This window comes from Sardina pilchardus, chromosome 1, assembly GCF_963854185.1.
Source record: "Sardina pilchardus chromosome 1, fSarPil1.1, whole genome shotgun sequence".
In the NCBI taxonomy this organism is placed as follows: domain Eukaryota; kingdom Metazoa; phylum Chordata; class Actinopteri; order Clupeiformes; family Clupeidae; genus Sardina; species Sardina pilchardus.
This window is the reverse complement of record NC_084994.1, coordinates 47,802,302-47,827,310: the sequence shown is the minus strand read 5'-3', so window position 1 is coordinate 47,827,310 and position 25,009 is coordinate 47,802,302. Positions and strand designations below refer to the sequence as shown.

Below are 25,009 nucleotides of genomic sequence, written 5' to 3'. Positions count from 1 at the left end.
ACCGTTGTTTTCTCTGGAATTGATTTGTTTGATATTGGTGGTAATGGATTTCCAGATGTATGGACAAGCTACATTTTACATGAATAGCTAACTAATCAATGCAATAATAATGTTCCCTTTGATTTCAGATTTTTAAGCATGAGAAATGCAAATGATTTAAGTTTCCACTGTGGTATACCCCCATGATTAGTCATAGTCATGTTTTGGTAAATCCAACATGTAGTAGGTTTTTTTCCACATAATTACTAGGCTGTTGCCTTATCTATCCAGTAGATGGCAGTCCAGGATAAGAAATAGAGCCTACAGATTGAAGTTAGAAGACGTGCACAAATGCTTTTTTTGTTTACATTACAAAGACGTTAGGTAACGCAGTGCATCGATGTTCGATGTTTCGAGGTTTGTCAGGTTAGAAGAAGTGTGCAATTTCATACAGCAAGAAATGCGTTTTCATTATTATTATTATTATTATTATTATTAAAACGGCAGTTCCTTATGGCATAAAAGGTAGGTAAACACAGTGTATCGATGTTTGTTTAAGTTACAAAAACGATAGGTAAAGCAGTGCATCAATGTTTGGTGGCTAGCTGGGTAGGCTACTTCTATGTTTCAAGCTTTGACAGGTTAGAAGCAGTTTGCAATCTAATACGGCAAAAAATGCTTTCTTTGTGAAAATGTTACATTCTCATGACGAAAACGGTAGGTAAATACAGCGTATCGGTGTTTGAAATTACAAAAAAGGTGTCAGTGCATCGTTGTATGGTGGCTAGCTGGGTAGTTTTGACAGGCTAAACATTTGTTATTTAATACAGCAACAAATATTTTCTTAGTTTAATTCACAAATCCAGTGGGTAAAACAATAAGCTTCTCTACGTGTTGTGGCCAGGTTGTGGTAGCTAGTAGTCGGCTAGCCGGCTAGTTTAATATTTTGAAAACGCTCGTGCGTCGCTGTACGTTGGGTCCTTCAACAGAAATCAATAAACACAGGCGAATTATCGAACAGCAAACAACATTCTGACCAATGAAATTCTCGAAGTGTAACGGCTAATAGACCAATCAGAATGTCTTTGATGACGCGCCATGCAGATCTGGTAACCCATGCAGAACAGGTACCCACAGCTGCATTGTATCTGTTTTAACGTGAAGGTTTACGGTGCTTAACATATCATAACGCATATAAAAGTAAACTTTTCCATTTTATATCGGTTATATATGATGTAGTATATACATGCCGAGGGCAGAATTGACAACATTTCGAAAGAAATCTAAGTTGAGGCATGATCTAGTTCGCTACGGAGAACGCACATGTTAACAGAATGAACGGAAGTTGAAAACCGTATCGTAACCATCGCAACGATACATATTTCCGGGTTAAGGAATAAGGTGGATAGATACAAACACCAATCCACTACTATTACAACTGCTAGGTACTACAGTAGTACTGAGCATTTGAGCAACTGAATTACAATACAGCTTCACTCCAGACAAACAGTAGACAAGAATGACCAGTATTAGTGTACTCCAGGGCTCAACATTAGCTTTTAAAAGTGGTTGCTAACTGGGCAACCAGGCATGAGGTTTTGGTTGCCAAATACAAAAAAAATGGTTGCCCCATTATTAAAGGCCTGTTATTTCAGTTTTCTCTGTGCACTAAAATAAGGCATATCTTTAATGTCTTGGATACATACTGTCAGTATCTACAGTATGTTTAATGTGGTGTGTAGGGCTAATTGAGTGCACATTGGTTGAGTGTATAGGTGTAATTGAGTGCCTGTCACTTTAAGAAATACGTGGTGAGAGTAATTAGCCTACACAGTCTACACTAGTGAATAAAATAATAGTTGCGCATACAGATGGAATCAGAGGTGCAATTAATTTTCTATATCATTAGATTAAATAAATGTTTGAAAATATAACAAGTCGAAGACAATTTTTTTGGGATCATAGAAGAGATAAGTGTCTTCTAATGTTTATTAATGATTTTAGTGACCACTACACGAATGACATACATGACCTGAGCTAGCGGCATGGCAGGAGCTCTCTCCAGATGTAAAAATGTGCCAAGGTTGCATAGCCTTCTAAACGTTCTTCTTGACGTTAAACCCCAAAAAACTTAAATCCCATAGCCTAGATAGGTTAGCAACACAAATGAGAGATGCAAGAGAGCAAATCAACTTGATATTTGCCTATTATTATGCATTGCAATAGCATCACTTAAACTAGCAGCCATGTTTCGCTGTTTATGGCACTGCTGCACATACGTGTGTGTGAGAGAAAAAAAGACGCACAGCCACAGGCTTCTAGGGGAGGGGGTGCCTTGCGCACACGCATGTTTGGCTACTTCAGAAGGTTATTGGGCAACCGTTAATGTCGAGCCCTGGTGTACTCCTACTTCCCTTGAATATTATAACATAATAAAGACGCCTGGACTCGGTCGAGACCAAGAACCATATTTGGCAAGACCAGTGGCCGAGTCCGAGACAAGTCCAAGTCAAATACCAGCGAGTCCGAGACAAGTCCGAGACCATAAAAAAACGGACTCGAGTCCGGACTCGAGTCCAAGACCGGACTCGAGTACTACAGCCCTGCCTTGAACTATGCTTGACTCTTTTCCTAAAACCGAATGAAACCTAATTATGTTCACGTACATCTTAAAGTGACAGGCACTCAATTAGACCTACACACCACCCCTGTAATATCATTAAAGACAAGTGTAATCAATATGAAGTATTCAGTTTACTGAATATTTTAAGCTATAAGTAATTATGCAAATCCTAAAATGCTATAAATTGTTAACAAAATGTATACAAATTCTGAATTCAAAATATGAAATAGAAACAAGACAAGCCATTTTCTGTGTGTGTAGGGTTTGAGCAGAGACTATGATTGCCACTGCTGTGAATGATCTGTATACTGCTTAAGGCAAGAAGGTTTTCAAGGAAATTTCATAGTGCTCCTAAATTTGTTTCTGTGCTCCTAAACTTTTTCATTTAGGAGCACCTGTGCTCCTAGTGAAAAAGCTTAGCGTACAGCCCTGCACCAAAGATTCCCAACGCTGAACGGACTACAGCTCAGTTCACACCAAAGATTCCCAACGCTGAACGGACTACAGCTCAGTTCACACCAAAGATTCCCGACAGTTAACGGACTACAACCCAATTCACACCAAAGATTCCCAACAGTTAACGGACTACAACCCAATTCACACCAAAGATTCCCAACGGTAAACGGACTACAACCCAATTCACACCAAAGATTCCCAACGGTGAACGGACTACAACCCAATTCACACCAAAGATTCCCAACGGTGAACAGATTAAAGCCCAATTCTCACCAAAGATTCCCAACGGTGAACGGACTGAAACCCAATTCACACCAAAGATTCCCAACGCAATGAGACTGTATAGTCATTTCATGGGAATTAGCTGCAATGTGTATATACCGCTGGACAGTGTTTTATATTAATAAAATAAAATCATGAATTAAACGCTATTGTGTATGAACCGCAGTGGCCAGTATCCCAAGGCATCAGAACCAGGTTAGTGCTTTAATCCTGAAAAGAAAGAAAAAAAGAGATGCATTGCCTTGTATAGGTCGCCTCTTCATATTAACCGCTTAGCTCAATTATGCTAAATCAATTGTGTAAACCTTGTTTATCAGGTGGGAAATTACAGTATGTTGACATTTACCATTTCACAGGTTTGGTTATTTCTTCCGATGTCTACCAACTCAAGATGTACAGTAGCCTACACCTGCTATAGTTACAGATCATCATTTATTATTATTAATAATAATAATAATAATGATAATAGTAATAATAATACTAATAATACTAATAATAATATTAATGGTAATAATGGTAATAATAAACAGATTAGAATGGCATGCTGGATGACAGTTTCGTGTGTGAGTTTTGTGATGAATCGTGGGAAATGGAAATCTATCATATCCACTGGGACATTTTTATAATGGTCCTCCATTGATCTTCATATTCACGGTTTTAAAAACCTGTAATCCAAGTAAGGAACTGTGAATGTGTGAATGTAGGATTGTTGTGAATAGTAGGATTGTTGCGCTTTCAGTTTCCCATATCAGCCACCCACGGACAGCCCTTTCTGTGATAACGTGCTATAATATCACACATTTGATCTACGGGAAGTGTCTATACAACAGATGGTTTCCATTAGGAATTATTAAACTGCAGCCATATTGGAATTGTACACTAAGGTTGGTACAAAGGTTGGCCAGTACACTGTTGGGAAACACCCTCATGTGTAAGTAAGTTTGGTAGTGGCAAGATTAGTTCTGTAGGGGCTCCTCCCTGTCCTGTCCTTTCCTAACAGCGGTGAGAGTGAGTGACGTCAGGGTGAGAGGGCATATTTGCTGTTTATTATTATTAATTTCATCCAGCATCATAGAAGAAGGGTTTGATAATGTGTAAAATCCTATATGCAAAACTCAATGTGCCCTATTTTAGAATAGAAGTCTCCACTGCTGTGGAAATTCATTTTTGGCCCCCCAAACATATACTGTAGCTGTAGCACACACACAAACAAGACTACACAGCAGGTACAGCATATGGACACATGGAAATGTGCTAAAAAGGTTGATCTCAATAAAATCAATAGATGATAAATAATATAGTTAATCAAAGGTTCGGCGGGGGCAGGGATTGCACTGCGTTCCTGATCATCAAAATAGAGCACTGATTTGAATGAATGAGTTGGAAAACTGTTCCTGAAACATGCGGGTTTAATGACCACATGGGGGTTTAATGACCACATGGGGTTTAATGACCACATGGGGGTTTAATGACCACATGGGGTTTAATGACCACTGTAATGTGAGAGACTGATTCATGTCACTTGTTCACATCTTACTATGCGGATAAACAGGTTCGGGTGTGTTTTGGGCATAACATCGTCTCAACCAATGAGAATGACCTCTTTCTTTGCCTTTAACAGTATAGTGCAACTTCAAACAGCTTATCGGTATTTTGCCAGTCAGTGGCACATTTTGAGGAATCTGCTTGCATATGTTTCTGATTATCAAAATAGAGCCCAAAATGTTATTCATTCATTTATTCAAATCAGTGACATTAGAAATGACTACAAGAAAGCTGTAATGTAATGAGAGAGTTATGTCACTTATGTTTACATCTTACTTATGGTTGTGGCTGTTTGGCAGACGCCTTTGTCCAAAGCGAAAACCAAAATGTCTGTGGATAAACAGGTTGGGGTGGTTCTTCACAATAGTGCCTGACATCTTAAGAAGTCAGCTCAACATGACCGTAGACATTCAGTGACACCAGATGGAAGTGAGATGAAGATTCACAGTATTATCATCCAACACCCATGAGTGGAGGTGGCTGATTGGAACACATGGCGAAGGTAAGATCCTCTATCAATTGGAAATTATTTTGTAGTGTAGTATTCTTTAATGATGATGGTGTAACTGATCATCTGAATATTGCATACAGAGTGAAGGATTTTGATCAAAGTTGTGTGTCGACACTGTAGCAAAGATTCAATACAAGAGGCCCTAAACTAACAGTGTCCTATCTGAAATACGTTTGTGCAACTTATTCTCTCATAGTCAGAGCACTGAGGGGACTTATTAGATGAACATACTGGTCACTGTCTGCTTGCTATCACTCCTTGTAGTAACCATGCAATACTTTTGGCATCCTACGTACCTGTCAACAACATACCAATACCACAGCATGCTGCAGTCAGCTGGTCTTTATATTGGGATTTTGAATTTGGTCATTTGGTCATTTTTCCTGCAGACATGAATGGTAACTCGAATGGAAATATCTGTGAGGATATTCAGACTTAAGGAGTTACGCTATAAAGGCAGCAGAGAGGTTTGCCTGAAGTTGTTTAGCCTCAAGGGATTACAGTAGTGTGGGTGAACCCAGCCGAACCTGTTAACAAATTAGACATTTTGCTCTGTAGGTTCATCTGGGCTCTCAGAGGATAGGATTTTAGTGCTTCAATGGAATGCATGACAAACTTTTTCAGACAAACATTTGTTATTCATGTCAACACAGTTAATTTCCTCTACTTCTCATGTCGTGATTTGGCTTCACACATTCTGGTCTAAGAATTGTTCAACATTATTCAGTGTAAATAATGACTCTCGTGAGAGAAACAAGAAAGACACGCTTGCTGGGATGCCAGGTCTTGACATGTTTTGCGATGCCTTTAATGCGTAAGCCCCAAGACCACAGCAGCGCTGAGAGTTCAGCACAGCAGATCTTAACTCCACTGGAATCTGCGAGGCATTTTATCTGTGCTCTGCCCACTGACGTCTTCATGACTGAAACTTTTGAAACGGCAGCATCAAGATACACATTTTTGGTATCCTCTGACCGAGCATACAAAATCATGCCCTCTAGACAAAGATTATAAATGGCGGAGCTAGATAGTCTGTCATAGTTCATGTCTATGGGCACAAAATGGGGATCAAGTACTGCGCCCCCCCCCTTACTGCTGATTGATCTGTATCAGATGCATCTGTGCTGAGTGATACTACATATCGAAAAAACACAAGATGTCACCAGTGCATTGATGACGCTGTTAAGTATGCTTTGAAGCTTCATTTAATATATTAAGATTTTCATTCAAGTCTCATTAGTTTAATATTCACAAGACAGGTTCCTTCCAGACTTCCATTCCATATAAGTTTCATTCAATTAATCTTAGGCGCCCAATAACATGAGCCTAAGAGATGCATAACTCCCAATGCCTCTCCTACTGTCAAGACTGGTGAAGTTGTTCTCTGACCAGAGCATCTGACCACTGCACACTATTGATCCCCAGCAGGAATACAGGCGTGAGCTGAAGATCCATCTCAGCGGTGGGGTTCCGCCCACTCCTCCAACCTCACCTCCACCACCCCAGCCTCCAGTGCTCCCACCACCACAGCGCCCCCAGCAGGACACCAGAGGAACAGCCCCGAGTGCTTTGGCAACTAATAACAGAACAGCTGACTACCAAGTGCAACCTGGGAAAACCACTCAGGTGACTTGAGCCTCTGTTCTATAGACTTATCTTCATGAAGCAGATTCCTGGTTATGGAACTATTCTCTCTATTCTCATTTTTAACTCTTGTGGGAAAATATATCATCATCACAATGTTATGATCATTTCCCCAATTTGTCACTTAGATGTGATATGCTCATGTATTTATTAAGCATGTGTGGTCTTAGTTCTGAGCTCAGAGGAATGTTGAAGTCCACAGCAGTCATACAGAAGTCTTGTCAAGAAACCCATTCCATTGATTAATCTGTTTTCATGAAGCACATACTTTTTGTTCAGGGTTTGCGGCCTGTTCGTCCTCCTCCCCCTCCACCCTCAAAAGCCGGGTCTCTAACCAGGCAACAATCTATCGATGAATGCAAGGTGAGTAGGGAGTGTGTGTGTGTGTGTGTGGTACTGGTAACCTCAACATTTTTAATTTAATAAACTGTTTTTCATTGCTCTTTAAATATCTACCTCTCTACTCTTAGCCCACTGTGGAACCCCTGTATATTGAACCAGATGAGCTCCATAATCGAGAGAAGGTAAGTGCATGTCAACATTGAGTATTGAACATTAGGGAGCTTTCCTGGGTTTCTCGCCCAAAAATTTCTCACTGGGCATTGCCAAATGTAAAGCAGAAAACCCTGACCTAACTTGTTGGTACATGAATACTGCCTTCATCTTGGATCAAATGTTCGAGTTCACTCTCAAGCAAGGAATGTCACGTCGCCTTCACTCCGACTGGCAGTTGCTTTCTCACATCGCTCAGCATTTGCATAAAATAGACTTCTTGTCTATTTTGGCCCCACCTTACTCATCCAACACTGAATACATTAAACATGCCATTCAAAATACCAGAGAAACGAGCGACAGTAAGAAAATAGAAACAGGACGTCCTACAGTTGGACGTGGTGTGCTTAAATATATATTTATTAAACACGGCTGAAGTGTGCTGTTGATGGGCTCAAAGGAACATTGAAGCACATAGCTGTCATACATTTTAGAAATATGTTTTGATGATACACATTCTTTTTTGTTCAGGGTTTCAGCCCTGGTCGGCCTCCTCCTCCTACACCCTCAGAAGTCGGGTCTCTAACCAGGCAAGAAACTATTGATGATTACAAGGTGGGTAGGGAGTGTGTGTGTGTGTGTGTGTGTGTGTGTGTGGTACTGTAACCTCAACATGTTTAATGAATATACTGGTTTTTAGCTCTTTATATCTACCTCTCTACTCTTAGCCCACTGTAGAACCCCTGTACATTGAACCAGATGAGCTCCATATCCGTGAGAAGGTAAGTGTGTGTGTGTCATAGCTGTCAGTATTGAATATTGAACATTAGGGAGATTTCCCGGGTTTCTTGCCCAAAATAGGAGAAAATGTCAACATTCATCTTGTTCTATACACTTAACTTCATGAAGCAAATTCTGTTAATGCTTCCTGGTTATGGAACTATTCTGTGTCATTTTGAACTATTGTGAGAAAATATTATCACAATGTAATGACAATTTCCCCAATGTGTCACTTGGACCTGATGTGCTGACGTACATGTGTTTATTAAGCACAGCTGAAGCGTGGTTTTGGTGATGGGCTCAAAGGGACATTGAAGCACACAGCAGTCTTGTCACGAGACTCATTCTGTTCATGAATATACTTATATAATATGATGTACGTCCTTTTTGTTAAGGGTTTGAACCCTGGTCGGCCTCCTCGCCCTCCACCCTTAAAAGCCGGGTCTCTAACCAGGCAAGAATCTATAGATGAATACAAGGTGGGTAGGGTGTGTGTGTGTGTGTGTGTGTATGTGTCTGTCCGTCTGTCTGTCTGTCTGTCTGTCTGTCTGTCTGACTGTGTTATATGTAACATATCATTTCTGTCCACACTCATCTTTCTTCTTTTTATATGCCAACCTTTTTAACTCCAGACTGAGCCTGCTAAAGAGCCACTGTATATGGATGTTCTGCCTGACCCGTTTAACACTCAGGTAACTCTCTCAGAGCATCATGCTCAAGCCCGCCCCCTAAAACCTCCTCAGAGAACTTCAGATAAATGAATAAATACATCAATAAATCTAACATGCACCTAGGCTGGGTAAACCCAGCCTGCATGCCATAAAATAAGAATAAAAAACAACAACAACAACAACAAAAAAACAATTGGCTGTTCTTGGGTTTTACAGCAAAGGAATTACACCCACAACCTATTTAATGATTTCTGTTCCCAATCTACTCTGGCAGCCCAACAGACTGCACCACTCTGTGTCTGAGAATCCTGGTGGCTCCTGGAGCGACAGTGTCTCTCCCAGGTCATCTAAACAAAGAGCGGTAAACAAAGAGCTTTTCTCTCAATAACTCAATGAGAACTTGGTCTGTTGTGGATATCGAAGACATTGTCTTTTTTTTTTACATCATTACCTACAGGCTGAAAGACAGATGATCCAGTACCAGCTCTCTCTCCCAGCCAGACTTCCACAAGGGCTGGACACCACTCAGAAAATGTCAAAGGTGTGCTATGGCCAGGACTCTGCCTCTATTCACCCACAACTCTCACAACGGTGGAAGCTGGGAATTGAACCCACAACTTTTCTGTCTACCACATGCTAGCCCAACTCCTTTAGCCCTACACCTCCATCCATATTTGCCTCTTTGTCTCCCTACTCTCTCACAGGAAGAGCTGGAGATTCTTCTGGAGTGGTGGAACACAACCAAAGGTGAGAGGTTGATGGATTATATTAACAAATCCAAGTGTTCTCTGGAATCTGAATGCCTTTTATTTCTATATCTGCGATTCATGTTCAAGATTCATTGCCCAAACACTCACCTTTTTGACTGCCTTGTGTGTGCTTCAGGGACAGAGAGCATATATCACCAGTTCGATGAAAACAATTTGACGTATGTGGTTTCCTGAGACAGTCTAAAACAGCTCATTTTAATATGTTTTGTCTCATATTCACTGTATTTAAAACCTTGTTAGTCAGTGTGTTTGCTTGTGTGCCCTACCGTACACCATGCAGGATGATCTCCAATGAGGCCCACCGGGTAAGACTGGCGCTGCACCTGTTTGAGGGCCTCATGTTCTTCCGATGTCAGATCTTCAACGACCACATCACCCAGCTCTACTGCTTGGCCGACAAACTGGACAAGCTCCACAAAAAAACGAAGATCGCTGGCATCGCAGGAGGCACCTCGGCCGCCGGCGGGGTGGCGGCGATCGCAGGTGCGGTCCTGGCACCTCTGACCTTCGGGGCGTCGTTGGCGGTGACCGCCGTTGGCATCGGAGTGGCCGTGGCAGGCGGCGTGAGCGGGGCATCGATAGCGGTCAAGAACAAAATGTCCAACACCAAGGAGAGGAAGAGAGTAGAGGAGATTGTGCAGAACTACAAGATGCAGATGGAGGATGTGGAGGCATGTCTCAACTTCATCAGCACGGGGATGGAGTGCTTGATGAAGTGCAACCTCGGCACCCTGCGGACCGTGGACGAGGACGCCATGAGAGTGGTGAGGTTGACACAGGTGGTTGGCAGCCAATCGATTTCTCTGAGAGCGAACGGAAGGTCCTCTGGTGTTCTGGACGGCTTCGCAATGAGCATGGACATCTATTTCTCCAAGGAGGACCAGGAACAGATCAAGAAGGGCTCAGAGACCAAGATTGCCAGAAAGATCCGGGAGCTGGCCAAGCAGTTGAAAAGTGGCCTTGACCAGTTGATGCAGATCAGGGACACAGTTCGCTCTGCTGTCGAGCAGGTGGTGATGTGGTAGGCTGTTGTTTTGTGTACTCAGGTCAATGTACCTTAGATCACTACAAAATGTATACATCCAAAAGTAAAGACTATCTTCCTTTACATAGCTCACACATCACTGTTTGTGATCACTGTTTTGTATGTTTCAGTAGAATCTTCTATATCAGATTCTCGCGGTTGGGTTGCAACAATTCTCCGGGTTTGTGTCATTGTAAATATCATTCTTATATGCACTGTGTATTTTTAAATGCAATTTGAGCAATATTTCATTAAGAATTCTGTTTTCTACAATGCTTTGACTACTGACATACTGTGAAAGTACAGAGTTCCAAACAGTACACTTTTGGAAAGTGCATGCTGTATTATAATGAGCAATTCCATGAGCCTTTACTGTGTTATTTGGGAATAGATTAAATAACTATATACTATATATCTACCTTAATATAACGGCTTCAAATTATTTTCATGGTAAACTAATTTGTTATAGGGAAAAAGCACTTATCCAGCTGCACCCAACCTGTTACGGAGTTTCGGCAATTGTGCAATAATCTATCATTTGTATGAAATTGTGTAATATTACCTTGTCAGTCGACACGGCTCTTCGGAAATTATGTTTGTATTTTACCGTTCTGTAAAATACAAATACTCTCCAACTGTAGGAGAGCCCAGCAGCAAAAAAAAAAATGTGTTCCAATACTTGGAGGGCAGTGTATGTGGTGTGTGCCTTACAGAAATAATTCCACTTTTTATTTAGTGTTGAACAGTCTCTTCTCTCACTATTACCTTTCTACACTCCATATCTGTGACACAAACTGATCTGACCTGACTTGACCTGAGCATGCACAGGTTACCTGTGTGTGCACTCTTGATGCTTCTCTACAACAACTTTGTTTTACTGCATTGCCATGGACAAAGTAAAGGCAAAGACGTTTTTCTTTGTCAAACAAAGTGGGATGCAATGCAATGATACCATGCAGGAATTTGTTAGGATCTCAAAACCGGAATTTTATGAAAAAATAATGACCATGCCAAAGAGAAACATACAAAAACATTGGGTAGGTTCACGGTAAATGCATGAGATGTTGCATAGCCTACTTATGTCAACTGAGCATCAACTTAAAACTGCTTAAAACGGCCGTTGAAGATGGCATCTAGCAAACATCAAAACACTTTTCATTTTTTTTAAAAGCTGCAGGGAGCCCAATACGTTATTGCTTCTCACTGGTGCAAGTTTGTTCAAACTCGGGGGGTGAATAGCCAACTTATGGCCTCTGTATTTTAAAGAAGAACATTTGGGATTTATGTACGATACATTTACTTATGTACGATACATTATTCAAAAAGAAAATTGGTGTCCTGTTTTCAATTGCTAGCGTCATGTTGGTCAAAATGCACTGAACTGATTCTCTGCTGAATAATCTTACCCCATAACACAAATTTGCCTTATTTCATCGCTTGTGTCGTACATGCAAATATGTTGAGGTAGGTGTTATAACTGTCACAGTCTGTCTAGCATATGAATACATGTGACCTGACACGTAGGAACTTCAGGGTGTATATAACACAAAGCAACATTATAAAGATATTTACAATAAGGTGGCAAAAACCGTCTAGAGCATCGTTTCCTGAACCCATGTGGGGTCGCTTGAGATATGGGTATCTTTCAGTTGACCAGTAGGCCTACTTCACATTGAATTATACATACATTAAACAAAAATATATTTAAAAACCCTGCGATATCCAACTTAAGTAACTAATCGGATCCTTCAATACAATCTATGTAAAAATAAACTTAGACAGCCCGCATTATATGTTTGATTGACATAACCATGCTTGATCAATACTCCAAACAAAGTACTACCAGACGTGCAAACGAACAAAATCAAAATACCAATCTCGATTTTGGGGTTGTGAGATGATGTGAATGGTCGGGGTCGCCAACATCTTGTGACATCAAAAGAGGGTCACTTGGGGAAAAAAGGTTGGGAGCCCCTGGTCTACAGATTGTCTCCACTGAAAGTCGCTCCATCATTGAAATAGGCTACACGTGACAAATATTTTAAGGGCTACAGAAAACATATTTTATTTCCATGTCAGAGCCTTTCTGTAGCATCCAAAGGTGTCTTCTTAACATCGAGAGCCTGAAGTCCATCTCTGTCCTCAACCTACTTCATCTTCTCTCTCTTAAAGGCAGCTGCTGGGAGAGGAGCCTCACAAGTGTCCTTCTCTCCTGCTGTCACCTGTAATGGCTTAAAATGGATAAACAGTAAAACTCAGAGCTGTGTGTGTGTGTTTGTGGTGTGTGCGAAGAGTGTGGCTTCAAATCACAGCATGTACAGGAAATAGGAAAACGTTCTTTTGTCTTATTGGGAGGAGTAGGCTATTGGAGCCGGCCACTTCAATAGGCCTACCTTTGCATCAGAGCGAGTAACTACACGCTTGGAGATGAGAAGGGTATAGACTTAGCATGGGAATTTAACAGTGTGATACTGAATACTTATGACCTCTGTATTTTAAAGAAAAAACATGTATTTATGTACGATACATTATACATTCAAAAAGAAAATTGGTGTCCTGTGAGAAAAACTGGTGCTGTAAAAAGATATATCAATCCAAAGGATATCATCAGGATGTTTTTCGTATTCGGTCCAATAATAGTTCAGAGTGTGATTTTGGAGAGAGCTCCACACTCACTCTTTCATTCACACAAAGTCAGCAAAGTGGTATAATGTAAACACCCACAAGGGGGCACTATTACCCTTGCTAACCCTGAGCTTGATGTCTCATGCCTGCCTGAGTGGCTACTCAACGCAAGGAGAACAGATATCAGTCTGCTAGCAAACAAAATCAAAGTACCAATCTCGATTTTGTGTTTTCAGATGATGTGAATGGTCGGGGTCGCCAACATCTTGTGACATCAAAATAAAGTCACTTGGGCAAAAAGAAAAGGTTGGGAGCCCCTGGTCTACAGACTGTCTCCACTGAAAGTCGCTCCATCATTGAAATAGGCTACATGTGACAAATATTTTAAGGGCTACAGAAAACATCTTTTATGTCCATGTCTGAGCCTTTTCGTAGCATCCAAAATAGTGATGGAGATCATCCAGGCGTCTTCTTATCCTTGAGAGTCTGAAGTCCATCTCTGTCCTCAACCAACTTCATCTTCTCTCTCTTAAAGGCAGCTGCTGGGAGAGGAGCCTCACAAGTGTCCTTCTCTCCTGCTGTCATCTGTAATGGCTTAAAATGGATAAACAGTAAAAACTCAGAGCTGTGTGTGTGTGTTTGTGGTGTGTATGTGCTAAGAGTTTGGCTTCAAATCACAGCATGTACAGTAAATAGGAAAACTTTCTTTTATCTTATTGGGAGGCTATTAGAGCCGGCCACTTCAATAGGCCTACCTTTGCATCAGAGCGAGTAACTACAGGCATGGAGATGAGAAGGGTATAGACTTAGCCTATCACACTCTGGTGAATACGGTGAATAAGCTAAAGTCCCAAAAGGTTGGCGTATTGCTTCAATAGCCTCAAGTCTTACCTTAACATATTCTATACGCTCTTCCAGTGTCTGGAGGTTTGGTTGAACACTATCCATGCTTCTACTTCGTTTAAGATTTGGGCTGTCCATCTCCATAATGAATGCTCCTCTGATGGGGTTCCTTTGTAAAGATGACAGAGCTATACACCTATAGCCCACCAAAGCTGCAATAGATAACAGTGAGATCTGGAGCATTTGTAGGCTGCACACTCTGCAATTATATCTAAACCAGGGGTGTCCAAACTACGGCCCGCGGGCCAACTGCGGCCCGCGACGCACTTTAGTGCGGCCCGCGGAGCATTTATTAGTTTATTATAGATATGGCCCGCCACACTTATCATTGGCTGTTCGCTATTTCTTTCCAGCAACGACGTTGTGGTTAACATTACTGCAAACTCCTTTACACTCTTCTTAGAGAACGTTTACAATGTCAATATCAAAACAGCATGTTACATAGAGATGATACTCATAAGTCATAACGTTACTCATAACGTTGGCTAATTGGGAACGCGTTTGAGCGCGCACGAAAGGTAAAGAGCGCGCCAGCTGGCTTGTCATTGTTGATAACTGTTATCTCCTTCTTATAAGAAACGTTTAAGAAAAACGTGAAGACAGCAGTAGTTTCACTACTGAGCAACGGTGATAGGCACAGCAGCCACTGAGTGGAGCCGGCAAGAGTCTTAAAGTGACAGTGCACCATTTATAAATGACTTAAACAGCCTCATATTAACCGTATTTCTTAAAGAATTTATTTTCTACAACAAAATAACTTTGTCATTATTATCATTGAAATAGTTATATATGTTATGTTATGTATACTGCATTGTGTACATGTCAAATGGGGGGGGGGGGGTTAGGGTTAGGGTAGGGGGGGGGGGGGGGGGGTTAGGGTTAGGGTTAGGGTAGGGGGGGGGGGGGGGGGTTATGGCCCACCGGTCAATTTCCAAGACCCAATGTGGCCCTTGAGCCAAAAAGTTTGGACACCCCTGATCTAAACTGTCATTTACATGTTAATTTATTCATTAAGCAGACACTTTTATCCAAAGCAATTTTCATATGTCAGATGTGTTACAAGAGCCATTGTCCTGGAGCAATTTGGGATTAAGTGCCTTTCTCAAGGCAAGGCACAACGGTGGAGGTCAGGAATTGAACCCACAATTTTACAGGCTACTGAATGCTAGGCCAGCTTCTTAGCCACCAATACATGGCACTACATGTACCGGTTTTGCTATTGCAGGATTGAATACAGTTTAATGTTAGTTAGGTTACATGTCTGTCGATGAAGGCTGTGGTCTAGGGTGATCAAAATATGACAGACAGAGAACTGTTTCTCAAAAATATCAAAATATGACAGAGACAGAACTGTTTCTGTCCCAAAGAATTATTTGGAGCCGCGCCGCAAGCTTCGACCACTTGTTTGTTTAATGTGCCTTATACCCTATGAGGCCTGCTCTATTTTCAGGGCATTCTCACCACCTTGTTATACTCATCCTGGTCATTTTAAGTGCCATTCACACATGCTGTATATTGGGGTTTTTTGTATTAATACTTGCATTGATTTGATTTTGTTTTTTAAATAATAAAAAGACAAAAAGCGTAATTCTTACATTTTGAAATGTATCTCACCACAGCAAGCTGCCAGCTGGACATGACTTCTATGTGTGTGTAGGGGAGACTATCTTGAATCCGGCATTACGGTAATGTACTTATTATATACAATTCAGAAATGTTATTGATGAATTGATGAAGGTAAAAGGTTGGGAAATTTGGGGAATAGATACCATCTATTGTGTATAGTGGGGTGGGGTGGTGGTTGAGTCGGGGTTGGGCCGGGGGACACTGGGGGTAGTCGGAGTACAGATGGGAATCTTGGGGAACGATGCACCGAGCTCCTGATGTGGCTGGAGATCTTCAGCACTCACTAGCCTGGCACACCGACGTCCTTGTTGCTGAGAGGGGGAAACAGGTGCACAAACTCTCTACGTCCCATGGGTCCCATGAGTGTCTGTCATTCTGATGGTGAGTATGGGGGTCTGTTGGCGATTGCAGAAAGATAAGTCTCAATATAAAAACTTCACAAACAAATAAACTTGACAGTCACTAACTCAGCCAATGTGATAAGACTCACCTGTCCTCCTGACCCCCGCCAAAACACACCTCTCTCCTTCAACCTCTTCAGTCTGCTTCACAGTCCACTATGGAGCCTGCACTGGAGATCACAACAACACAGATTGAAGAATGACAGCATGACAGGTAATACCTAAGACAGACCACACAATATAAAGAAACATTATACTGAAACCTGAAGAGTGTGATGCCTAATTGTTCTGCACCCTACCTAGGGCGAGGGGGGTGGTTGGAGTCCCCTGAGATCACTTGAATTTGATGCGAGCTGCCATAGGTAAGGTAACACTGTACCTGGATCAGCAGTGAGGTAACGTGCCCTTGTAGACCAGATCATGTGAAGGGGTTTCACTGTGCATGCTGGGAGACCTGTTAGGAGGGCATTACAGTAGTGGACTGAGTTAGGTAAGTTCTGATTTACTGTATGTTGTACAGTGCGAAACGGCACGACCGGACAACCGAGGCAACATGATTGGGGAAGGTTAGTTGATTGTCGAGCATGACTCCCAAATTTCTTCATTTTCATCAAGACAGATAAAGAAAGCGAATACAGTGTTGTTTTAATTCTTATATCGACCTGTTTATTCTTCCTTGTCAAAAAAATAAATTTCTCTCCTGTTCCTCGCGCTCCACCTGTCATGTCTCTATTCCAGTGGGACCCGCCCCACACATTAGCCCCACACACAGCATAGCTCCTGAACCACTGTAGGCTACTACAGTAATCAATGGAGTAAGCATAGCTCCTGAACCACTGTACTACAGTACATCAATGCAGTATAGCTCCTGAACCACTGTACTACAGTACATCAATGCAGTATAGTTCCTGAACCACTGTACTACTGTACATCAATGCAGTATAGCTCCTGAACCACTGCACTGTACAGTATATGAATGGAGTATAGCTCCTGAACCTTATACTACATCAATGGAGTAAGCGTAGCTCTTCTGAGCAAACTTTGAATGTGATGTCAAGGTCACACCTGATAAACTCACCTTCACATGACATTTACTGAGGCTATAAAAAATGATCGTATAAACCTTACCTTACAGTATAACCTAAACTGTGGGGTTTACCGCTAATCTGTAGGCAAGGCAGCAGGAGTAGCACTGCAATCAACCCCTTATAACATGTAAATTATCAGTTTACATTCTTGTTTTTTAAATTAATATTCATGTATATATTTATAGATTTTATTTATAGATTTTATAATACTTTATATAATGTATACTTTTTAAGAATGAAGAGTCCTTCTGCCTTTATGGGGACTTATTTTGAGAAGGGGCTATTGTGAGACTGTGTTGTCTGACTGTAGCCTTACGAGGCACTGAGGGGAGGGGAGGGGAGGGGAGGTCAGCTCAATCTTCCAGTACTTCCCCTGTTGTGTCCCGTTCCGCCCCTGAGCAATCTTGGAAGTGTATAGACCTCTGAAGTTCGCCTACAAAAAAGCTGCCATCTTTGAGATTCGGTATCTGGCGATTTTTCCTATGGGAAAATAACATGGGGATTTTGAATTATCGCACCTGTTAAACTCTCGCGGGGACGATATAGTCTTAAATAAAGACGTTTTCCTGAACACACTTTTGTCCTCTGCCTTCTTGTGCATACTGTGATCTCCGGTACGTGAAGTCGGCACACTTTGATTTTTGCTACCCCAGAGCTAACTGGCTAACTAACTTAATGGCAAGTTGCATGGCAAGTTGCATTGCAAGTTAGCTCTGGGGTAGCGAAAATCAAAGTCTGCCGTCTTCGCGTACCGGAGATCACATATTCCTCTCGAAGGCAGAGGACAAAAGTGTGTTCAGGAAAACACCTGAATTTCCGATTTTGTCATCCCCGCGAGAGTTTAACAGGTGTGATAATTCCAAATCCCCATGTTAATTTCCCATAGGAAAAATCGTCAGATACCGTAACTCCAAATATGGGCAAAGATGGTAGCTTTTTTGTAGGCGAACTTCAGAGGTCTATTCCGCGTGTGAGCAACCATCTTGGATCAGCGCTGGATCATTCCTGAATTACAATATTCGGATCTAGTCTGGGCAAAGCATAAAATCAGCACCAGTCAAAGGCTAGCCTACATTCATTGTTTTGTGCTTCAATGATGTCATTACGTTACTGAAAGTACAAAGTAATTACTAAAATTATCTGGCAGTATTTTCAAACTATAAAAATATATAGCCTAGGCTAAATAATTCTAAATTTGGTAATAAGTAAATCCTTAATCAAAACACAACAACAAGACTTCGTCGGAACTTCCTGGTAGAGTGGGTTAGTTCAAGCGTGCATGAATGCCTACATTTAGTTCGTCCATGCCACTGCCACCTAATGCAAAGACTACCCCAGTAATTCAGTTGTTTTTCCCACGGTAAGTGACGACGAGGCCTCAACTGGACGATTCTGTAAGCCAAATCTTCCCCCAGCTTTCCAACTTTGATTCCCTCATGAAGTGACGTGAATGATGATGATTTATCTGTGAAAAATGCATTTCTCGTGCGCATGAAAGCATCTCATTCTGAGAGGATCGAATTACGGAATTTTGTCACCACCCACGCCAAATAAATAAATAAATAAAAACATGAGCAGCCGCTCTGTTAGGCTATGTTTATTTGGTTGAAGTGAACTCATAAACTAGGCTACTTGGAATACTCCTCTGACTTCGCTACCCAGTGATATGGCAGGGGTAAGAAAGACATTTGTATCTTAACATTGGGGTTGCCTGGGCACCGAACGTCGATGATTTTATGGCACCGACCTGATCCAGTGTCACGGCCAGAGTGAACTTTTGAAGCCCTAAAGCTTTTAGCAGCTTATCATGATAATTAACAACTTGATTAAAATCAAAGTGTATGTAGATAAAGGTATGCCGTAGGTAGGTCTAGACAACACGTTAACCCTATTTTCACACCCATTAACGGAAAGGACGCACGTTGCCCACTTCGGTAACGTTGGAAAGAAATGGGCAGATCCGCAAGACTCGCTTTGCAGTTCGCAGTTCAGTAGCCTAAATCATGTGAAACGTTATTGTTAGTCTTTGCCAGCTCTATCGAACCGTAGGCCTACAACCCGGTTTGGGATACATCTTTGCCCATCAGTATAGGTCTACTTACACCAGGGTAATAAGACACAGAAAGTAAAAGTCCTGCCATGGTATTACCCCATACAGAAAAAATACATATCCACACTGCAGCTTAAGCATCACGAGGCCTGTTGAACATCTGTATCAAAATCATGCAGCTCTAATTTGCGTTTAAAAGAATTTGACTCCGGTTAACTTCTCTCAAAGTTCAACAACACTCAGCAACAAATAAAACAATAGAATAAAAAACAGAACAGTATGTAGGCTACAGACTGAAGGAATACGCCTATGTATAAGAATAATACAGTACATTTGCAAATAAATAGGGTGGGACGAATACAATTGTCCGGAGGGGGAATGCGTCTGGGAATGTCCGCCTCCTTGCTGTCCCTGTCAAGGTTGCCAACCAAATATATTTCCATAGGCCTTTATGTTAAATAAATAGGCTATTTCCATCTATGTTAAATATTATGTCAATGTAGCCTATTTGAAATACATTTCAAAATATGAGTAAATATTCAATAGCCTATTGGTCACTTTTTAAAAAATATTTTCTGTATAACGAAATATATTCAGCATAGACTGGCTCTCAGTCTCCGCTCTAATTCATCCCAAAGATGTTATGTTGGGTTGAGGTCAGGTGCAGGCCAGTTAAGTTCATCCATACCAAACTCTGTCATCCATGTCTTTATGGACCTTGCTTTGTGCACTGGTGTAGGCCTACAATCATGTTGGAACAGGAAGGGGCCGTGCCCGAGCTGGGCTTGGCCTCGAGTTCCAGTGAAAGGAACTCTGAATGCTTCAGCATTACAGTTTTTTTTCAATCGCTAAAAAGCGTTTGTCCATTCATTTGACACATTTTCAAAACTCTAAACACAGTTAGCAGCTTAGCACAGCATCAGTCTTTTGTGGCCATACACTCTAAAAACTGTTGTGTTGGAAATAACCCAATCGCAGAGACAGATATGGACCGACTCAACATGCAAAACAAATTATATTTTTATTTTGATCAAAAATGATTTGTTTCACCATTAAAGGAGAATGTATTTTTGTTGTCAAAATTGAATTACAAACAGATGGTATCAAATACTATTATAGTAACTGGCATCGAAATCAAATATCGTAGTACTGAAGTTGTTTCAGACCACCAGCCCTCTCATGAAATATTTTAGGGCCTAAATATAGCCAAAAGTTCTGTGAGGTAAACACAGCTGTCATATACCATCAGTACTTCTTATTGCGTCCTGAAATTTGCCAATCAAATTCACCAATTCTCCTGACCAATCCAGTTGACTTTTACATTTTTGTCCACTTAATGAGCTTGTTATTTACCTCAACATCAAGCGGTCAGCTCTAAAGGAGAGCTGTACCTTGAGCCTGACGCATGTGAATGTGCTCTGTCTGGTTTCAGAATACACCGTCCTATCAGAATGTTTGGAGTGGGGGGGACCTGCCACCGAGTTACGAGGAAGCTCTGCAGGAGACAGAAACTCAACCTTTACAGGTACACACCATAGGGTAAACACCATAGGGTAAACACATGACAGTGGGAGGAATTCATAATTTCCTGGTGAGATCTGTTGAGACATAAGACACAGACAACAATCAACAGGAGAATCGTGAAAGACTCCAAAACTGGATCAAGCAAACATAGTTTAATCAGCTCATTGAGACAAAATGTCATTATTTCATAACTCTCTTTTCACAAACACTAGGCTACAGCCCCACCAGTTGATGCCTCCTCTTATCCCCCCGCACCTGCTGGATATCAACCACCTGGGCCCTATCCCCCCGCACCTGGCTTTCAACCACCTGGGCCCTATCCCCCCGCACATGGATATCATGTACCTGGGGCCTATTCCCCTGTACCTGGTCCTGGCTATCAACCACCTGGGGCCAACTCACTCCCAAGACCCCAAAGAAGAGAGTCGTTTGAAGCTCAGCATGGCATGGTACAGTTCATAATGGTGGCAATCCTGGAAATGAGCATTTTACTTTTCATTCTTATGTTGGACAAATCAATGGGGTTCAAATGATGTTAAATGATGTGGTTGTTTTGATACATAACTCTTATGAAGCTTGTCCCCCCCCCCCCCATCTCAGAGTTATGAGGAACTCATGTCGTGGTTGAGTACTGTGAAACGTGAGTGTCAAATCAAACTAACCTCCATCATCACTAACAAAAGCTACAGCGCAAACTCATTTGCAAACACACAATGCATTTTCACTCGCATCAAAATGTTGAAGTTGTGCACAAACTTGTGTGTAAAATATTTGCATTTAATGTTAATATAAAGCTGTGTTCCTACTGTCCGGTAGTAAAGGGTTGTATTGGGTTTCTATCAACTCAGAAATGGGCGTTTGTCAAACATAACACACTCCTCAAATCTGTTGACAACGATAACAAATTAGAGTTTTCTGATTGTCTTTCAGCATGGGAGAACATGGCACAGTCCCCAGACACAGAGCCTAGGTAGGTACCTTGTGGCTGTTGTTGAGAGTAAACTAGTCCATAGTATATACATTCATTCATTTCACAAAAGCTTATATTCAACTTGCATTATGTTTTCCCCCTGGGTATAGAACCAATGAAATTCATACTGTTTCCCAATTTCTACCAATTAAGATATATCCTCATAAACATGAATTGAAAGCCTAGTTGTCATTAAAAACGTGAAATATATTTCACAAAGGTATACAAGAGGTGTTTATTGTAAAAGAAAAACAAAAGTCTCATATGACAGTGCACACATTCTCTCCGCCTGTCTCAGAATGTTGGCTGAGAAAGTCCATCGTGTCCAGCGAGCTGTTCAGCTGTTCAGGCTCCTCATGTCCACCCACGGAGTGACCCTGCAGAATCACATCGCCGAGATGCACAGGACCGCCGACCAAATCAGCAAGGCCTACAGCCCGCTGAAGGCAGTGGACTCCACCGACAGCACGCCAAAGGCAGCGGACACCACCGACAGCAAGCTGAAGGCAGGGGGCGCCACTCGCAATTCGACGAGGGCCTTCGGCAGCGCTGTGGCCATGGCTGGCCTCGCGCTGGCCCCCTTCACCATGGGCATGACACTGGCCTTCACGGCAGTGGGAATAGGGATGCTCGTGGTGTCCAAGAAGAGGTTGTCCATCGACAGAGGGGTGCTGGACGCCCTGGTGCAGGACTACCGCAAGAAGCTGGAGGACATCGAGAGCTGCCTCCGGTTCATCTACACGGGGATGGAGCACGTCGGACAGAACAACCTCTCCGTCTTGAAAGGCGTCGACATGGACTCCAGGCAGGTGTCCAGTCTGCTGCAGCTGTCCGGAGAGGTGGCCGAGGTGCTGGGCACGGCGGGCAACTCGTCTGACCTCCTCCGAGGGTTCGCGGGGTGCATCGACACCTTCTACAGCAACCAGCTTCTGAAGAATCGCAAGGAGAAGTTTGGCAAAGAGCTACGCAAGGTGGCGACCCGACTTCAAACCACACTGGATGAGCTGACTCGCATTGCAGATTCACTTGGCAAGTTTTGATATGTTACATTACCAAACATAAGTAAAGTAACTGAAGTTAAATTAAAACAATTTTTTGCCTGAAGCAAAATAGTATGTAGTGTACAAAACTACATTTGTAGTTAACTTGGCCTACAGTACAGTACTGTGTTTTAATGCTTGTCATATTGGTGGTAACTGGAGGTAATCGGAGACAGTTTTCTGAGATGGTACTCTCAAGGCCCTTTTCCACCGACAGAGAACCGGCTCTGTTCCCGTTCGCGAACCAACATTTGAACCGTTCGTTGCGTTTCCACCAAACAAAAGCCGGTTCGGAACGTGGCACCTTGGTTCGGAAGTCGAACCAAAAAATACTTGTTTTTTCCTGCGAACCAGAGTGGTTATGTCATTGCGCCACTCAGAGAGGAGAAGGCTAAAAGCACGAGTTTTCCGTCCATATCAACTGTTGCCATGAGTAAACAAAGCGATCCAACTAGCATTGCACTTTAGACGTTGACTAGCATTTTCAACAGCTAGTTTCTGCCGTTTTTATGTGACAACAATCGTTCTCCCGTTTATGCATCTCATTAACTTTTGCTTTTGCATGCACCACCCATTGTTGATGACGCACCTTTGGTTCGGTTCAGAACTGGTGTAAATGCGGGCTTGATGGCACCACGGTTCAAAGAATTCTGAACGGCACCAGTTCAACACCAGGTTAGTTTTCGGTGGAAAAGGGCCTATAGAGAAAAGTTTGAGAACCGTGAAGTTAGAGATTAAATCTTGTTTGTTTCATTGTAGGTTAATCCTGAAATTGTGATTGTCAACTGTGATTAGCTTGTTTCATAACTTTACGAAATGGGAAATGTGCCAACGCTTTGTTAAATCACGTTTTTTTTCCCCCTGAATCACTTTTCCTGAAACAATGCAGCTGGTGTGGCCCACGTACACACTGTTCCCGATGAGCAGTGACATCTACTCTAACTCTTAGGAGGACCAGGAACAGCTCAAGAAGGGCTCCGAGACCAAGTTTGCCAGAAAGATCCGGGAGCTGGCCAAGCAGTAGTGGCCTGGACCAGCTGATGCAGATCAGGGACACAGTTCCTCTGCTGTCCAGCAGGTGGTGATGTGGTAGACTTGACCAGCTGATGCAGCTGATGCTTGATTTCATTCTTCAATCACTCACATGTGTAAAAGCTAAGTCATTTGATAGTTGTCAGTATTATTACTTTCTAGTGGTATCTAGTGGTTATTGCATTTTGCTTAGTTTTTTTTCTTGTGGCTGTAAAATAGGCCTACTGTGTTCGCAACAGCACATTATTTGGGAAAAACACTATTCTTGGTTTCAATATTGCTCACATTTTTCACTGTGTATTTCATTTTATGTCTGTAGATGACTTTCACTCTTGTATGGAAATATACATAAAAAGCCCATGGAAGACGAGCTTTAGGTTTTGAGCAACAATGTGAGGCGAATGTTTGTTTTGAATGTTGTGTCATTTTGCTGGAGATTTGACGCATTTGCATTTTGTGTGAGCAATTTTGTTTTTTGTGTGTGGAGTTTTGAAAAATAGACAGAGATTTGAAAATGTGTGTAAACAATTGTAAAAAAAAATAACATGTAAATAACATGATTTATTAAAGTTTTCACAAATGGATTTACAGTATATAGCATTTTGGAAAAGAGCTCTTTTAGGCTATACTGTATGTTGTTGTCTTAGTAATTGTACTCTGCACTATGACAAAGTTTAATCTAATCTAATTTAATCTGATGTAATCTATATCATTTCAAGACAGTGTATCTACCCTATCTGGGAAAGTATCTAACTTATATCTTATGTCTGTCATTATAACAAGGAAGAACATGTGTCCCATGGTTGTGTTGCATTCCTATCACCTGAAGCATGCTGGTAGAAATGTCTATTCAAAGGCACAGTTGATCTGTGCATGCCATGACCAACTTTTGAGTCTTTGATGATATAATGAAGCAAGTTTGTTATTTTGGGCTGCTGTTACAATAGAATTTCAGCTCAAAGTTGGATATCGT

At 41.8% G+C, this 25,009-nt stretch overlaps 2 protein-coding genes across 4 annotated transcripts; both read left to right on the top strand.

The window, feature by feature from the left end:
• The first annotated feature begins 5,263 nt into the window (after window positions 1-5,263).
• On the top strand, window positions 5,264-11,052 carry LOC134093804 (uncharacterized). 3 transcript variants are annotated; one of them, XM_062547076.1, is made up of 13 exons: window positions 5,264-5,387; window positions 6,825-7,022; window positions 7,320-7,403; window positions 7,511-7,564; window positions 8,064-8,147; window positions 8,261-8,314; window positions 8,708-8,791; window positions 8,945-9,004; window positions 9,258-9,344; window positions 9,441-9,524; window positions 9,688-9,730; window positions 9,869-9,911; window positions 10,034-11,052. In XM_062547076.1, exons 1-13 carry the CDS (start codon window positions 5,379-5,381, stop codon window positions 10,776-10,778), a joined length of 1,629 nt encoding a protein of 542 aa, XP_062403060.1. In that variant the 5' UTR covers window positions 5,264-5,378; the 3' UTR covers window positions 10,779-11,052. The 3 variants fall into 3 exon arrangements, with proteins under 3 accessions (XP_062403060.1, XP_062403052.1, XP_062403069.1); XM_062547068.1 differs by having other exon boundaries at window positions 5,275-5,387; window positions 6,822-7,022; XM_062547085.1 differs by lacking the exons at window positions 7,511-7,564; window positions 8,064-8,147 and having other exon boundaries at window positions 5,275-5,387; window positions 6,822-7,022.
• Window positions 11,053-18,996: 7,944 nt separating this feature from the next.
• LOC134079900 (uncharacterized) lies at window positions 18,997-24,620 on the top strand. The gene is made up of 7 exons (XM_062536030.1): window positions 18,997-19,095; window positions 20,903-20,995; window positions 21,207-21,443; window positions 21,595-21,634; window positions 21,925-21,964; window positions 22,263-22,993; window positions 23,894-24,620. Exons 1-7 carry the CDS (start codon window positions 19,087-19,089, stop codon window positions 23,932-23,934), a joined length of 1,191 nt encoding a protein of 396 aa, XP_062392014.1. The 5' UTR covers window positions 18,997-19,086; the 3' UTR covers window positions 23,935-24,620.
• The last annotated feature ends 389 nt before the right edge of the window (window positions 24,621-25,009 follow it).

What these genes read in the sequence shown, in the direction of transcription:
- LOC134093804 (XM_062547068.1), top strand. An exon ending in AAACTATTGATGATTACAAG is followed by an intron (nt 8,148 to 8,260) that starts GTGGGTAGGGAG and finishes CTCTACTCTTAG; the next exon opens with CCCACTGTAGAACCCCTGTA. An exon ending in CCACTCAGAAAATGTCAAAG is followed by an intron (nt 9,525 to 9,687) that starts GTGTGCTATGGC and finishes ACTCTCTCACAG; the next exon opens with GAAGAGCTGGAGATTCTTCT.
- LOC134079900 (XM_062536030.1), top strand. An exon ending in CAGAAACTCAACCTTTACAG is followed by an intron (nt 20,996 to 21,206) that starts GTACACACCATA and finishes CACAAACACTAG; the next exon opens with GCTACAGCCCCACCAGTTGA. An exon ending in TCGCATTGCAGATTCACTTG is followed by an intron (nt 22,994 to 23,893) that starts GCAAGTTTTGAT and finishes GAAACAATGCAG; the next exon opens with CTGGTGTGGCCCACGTACAC.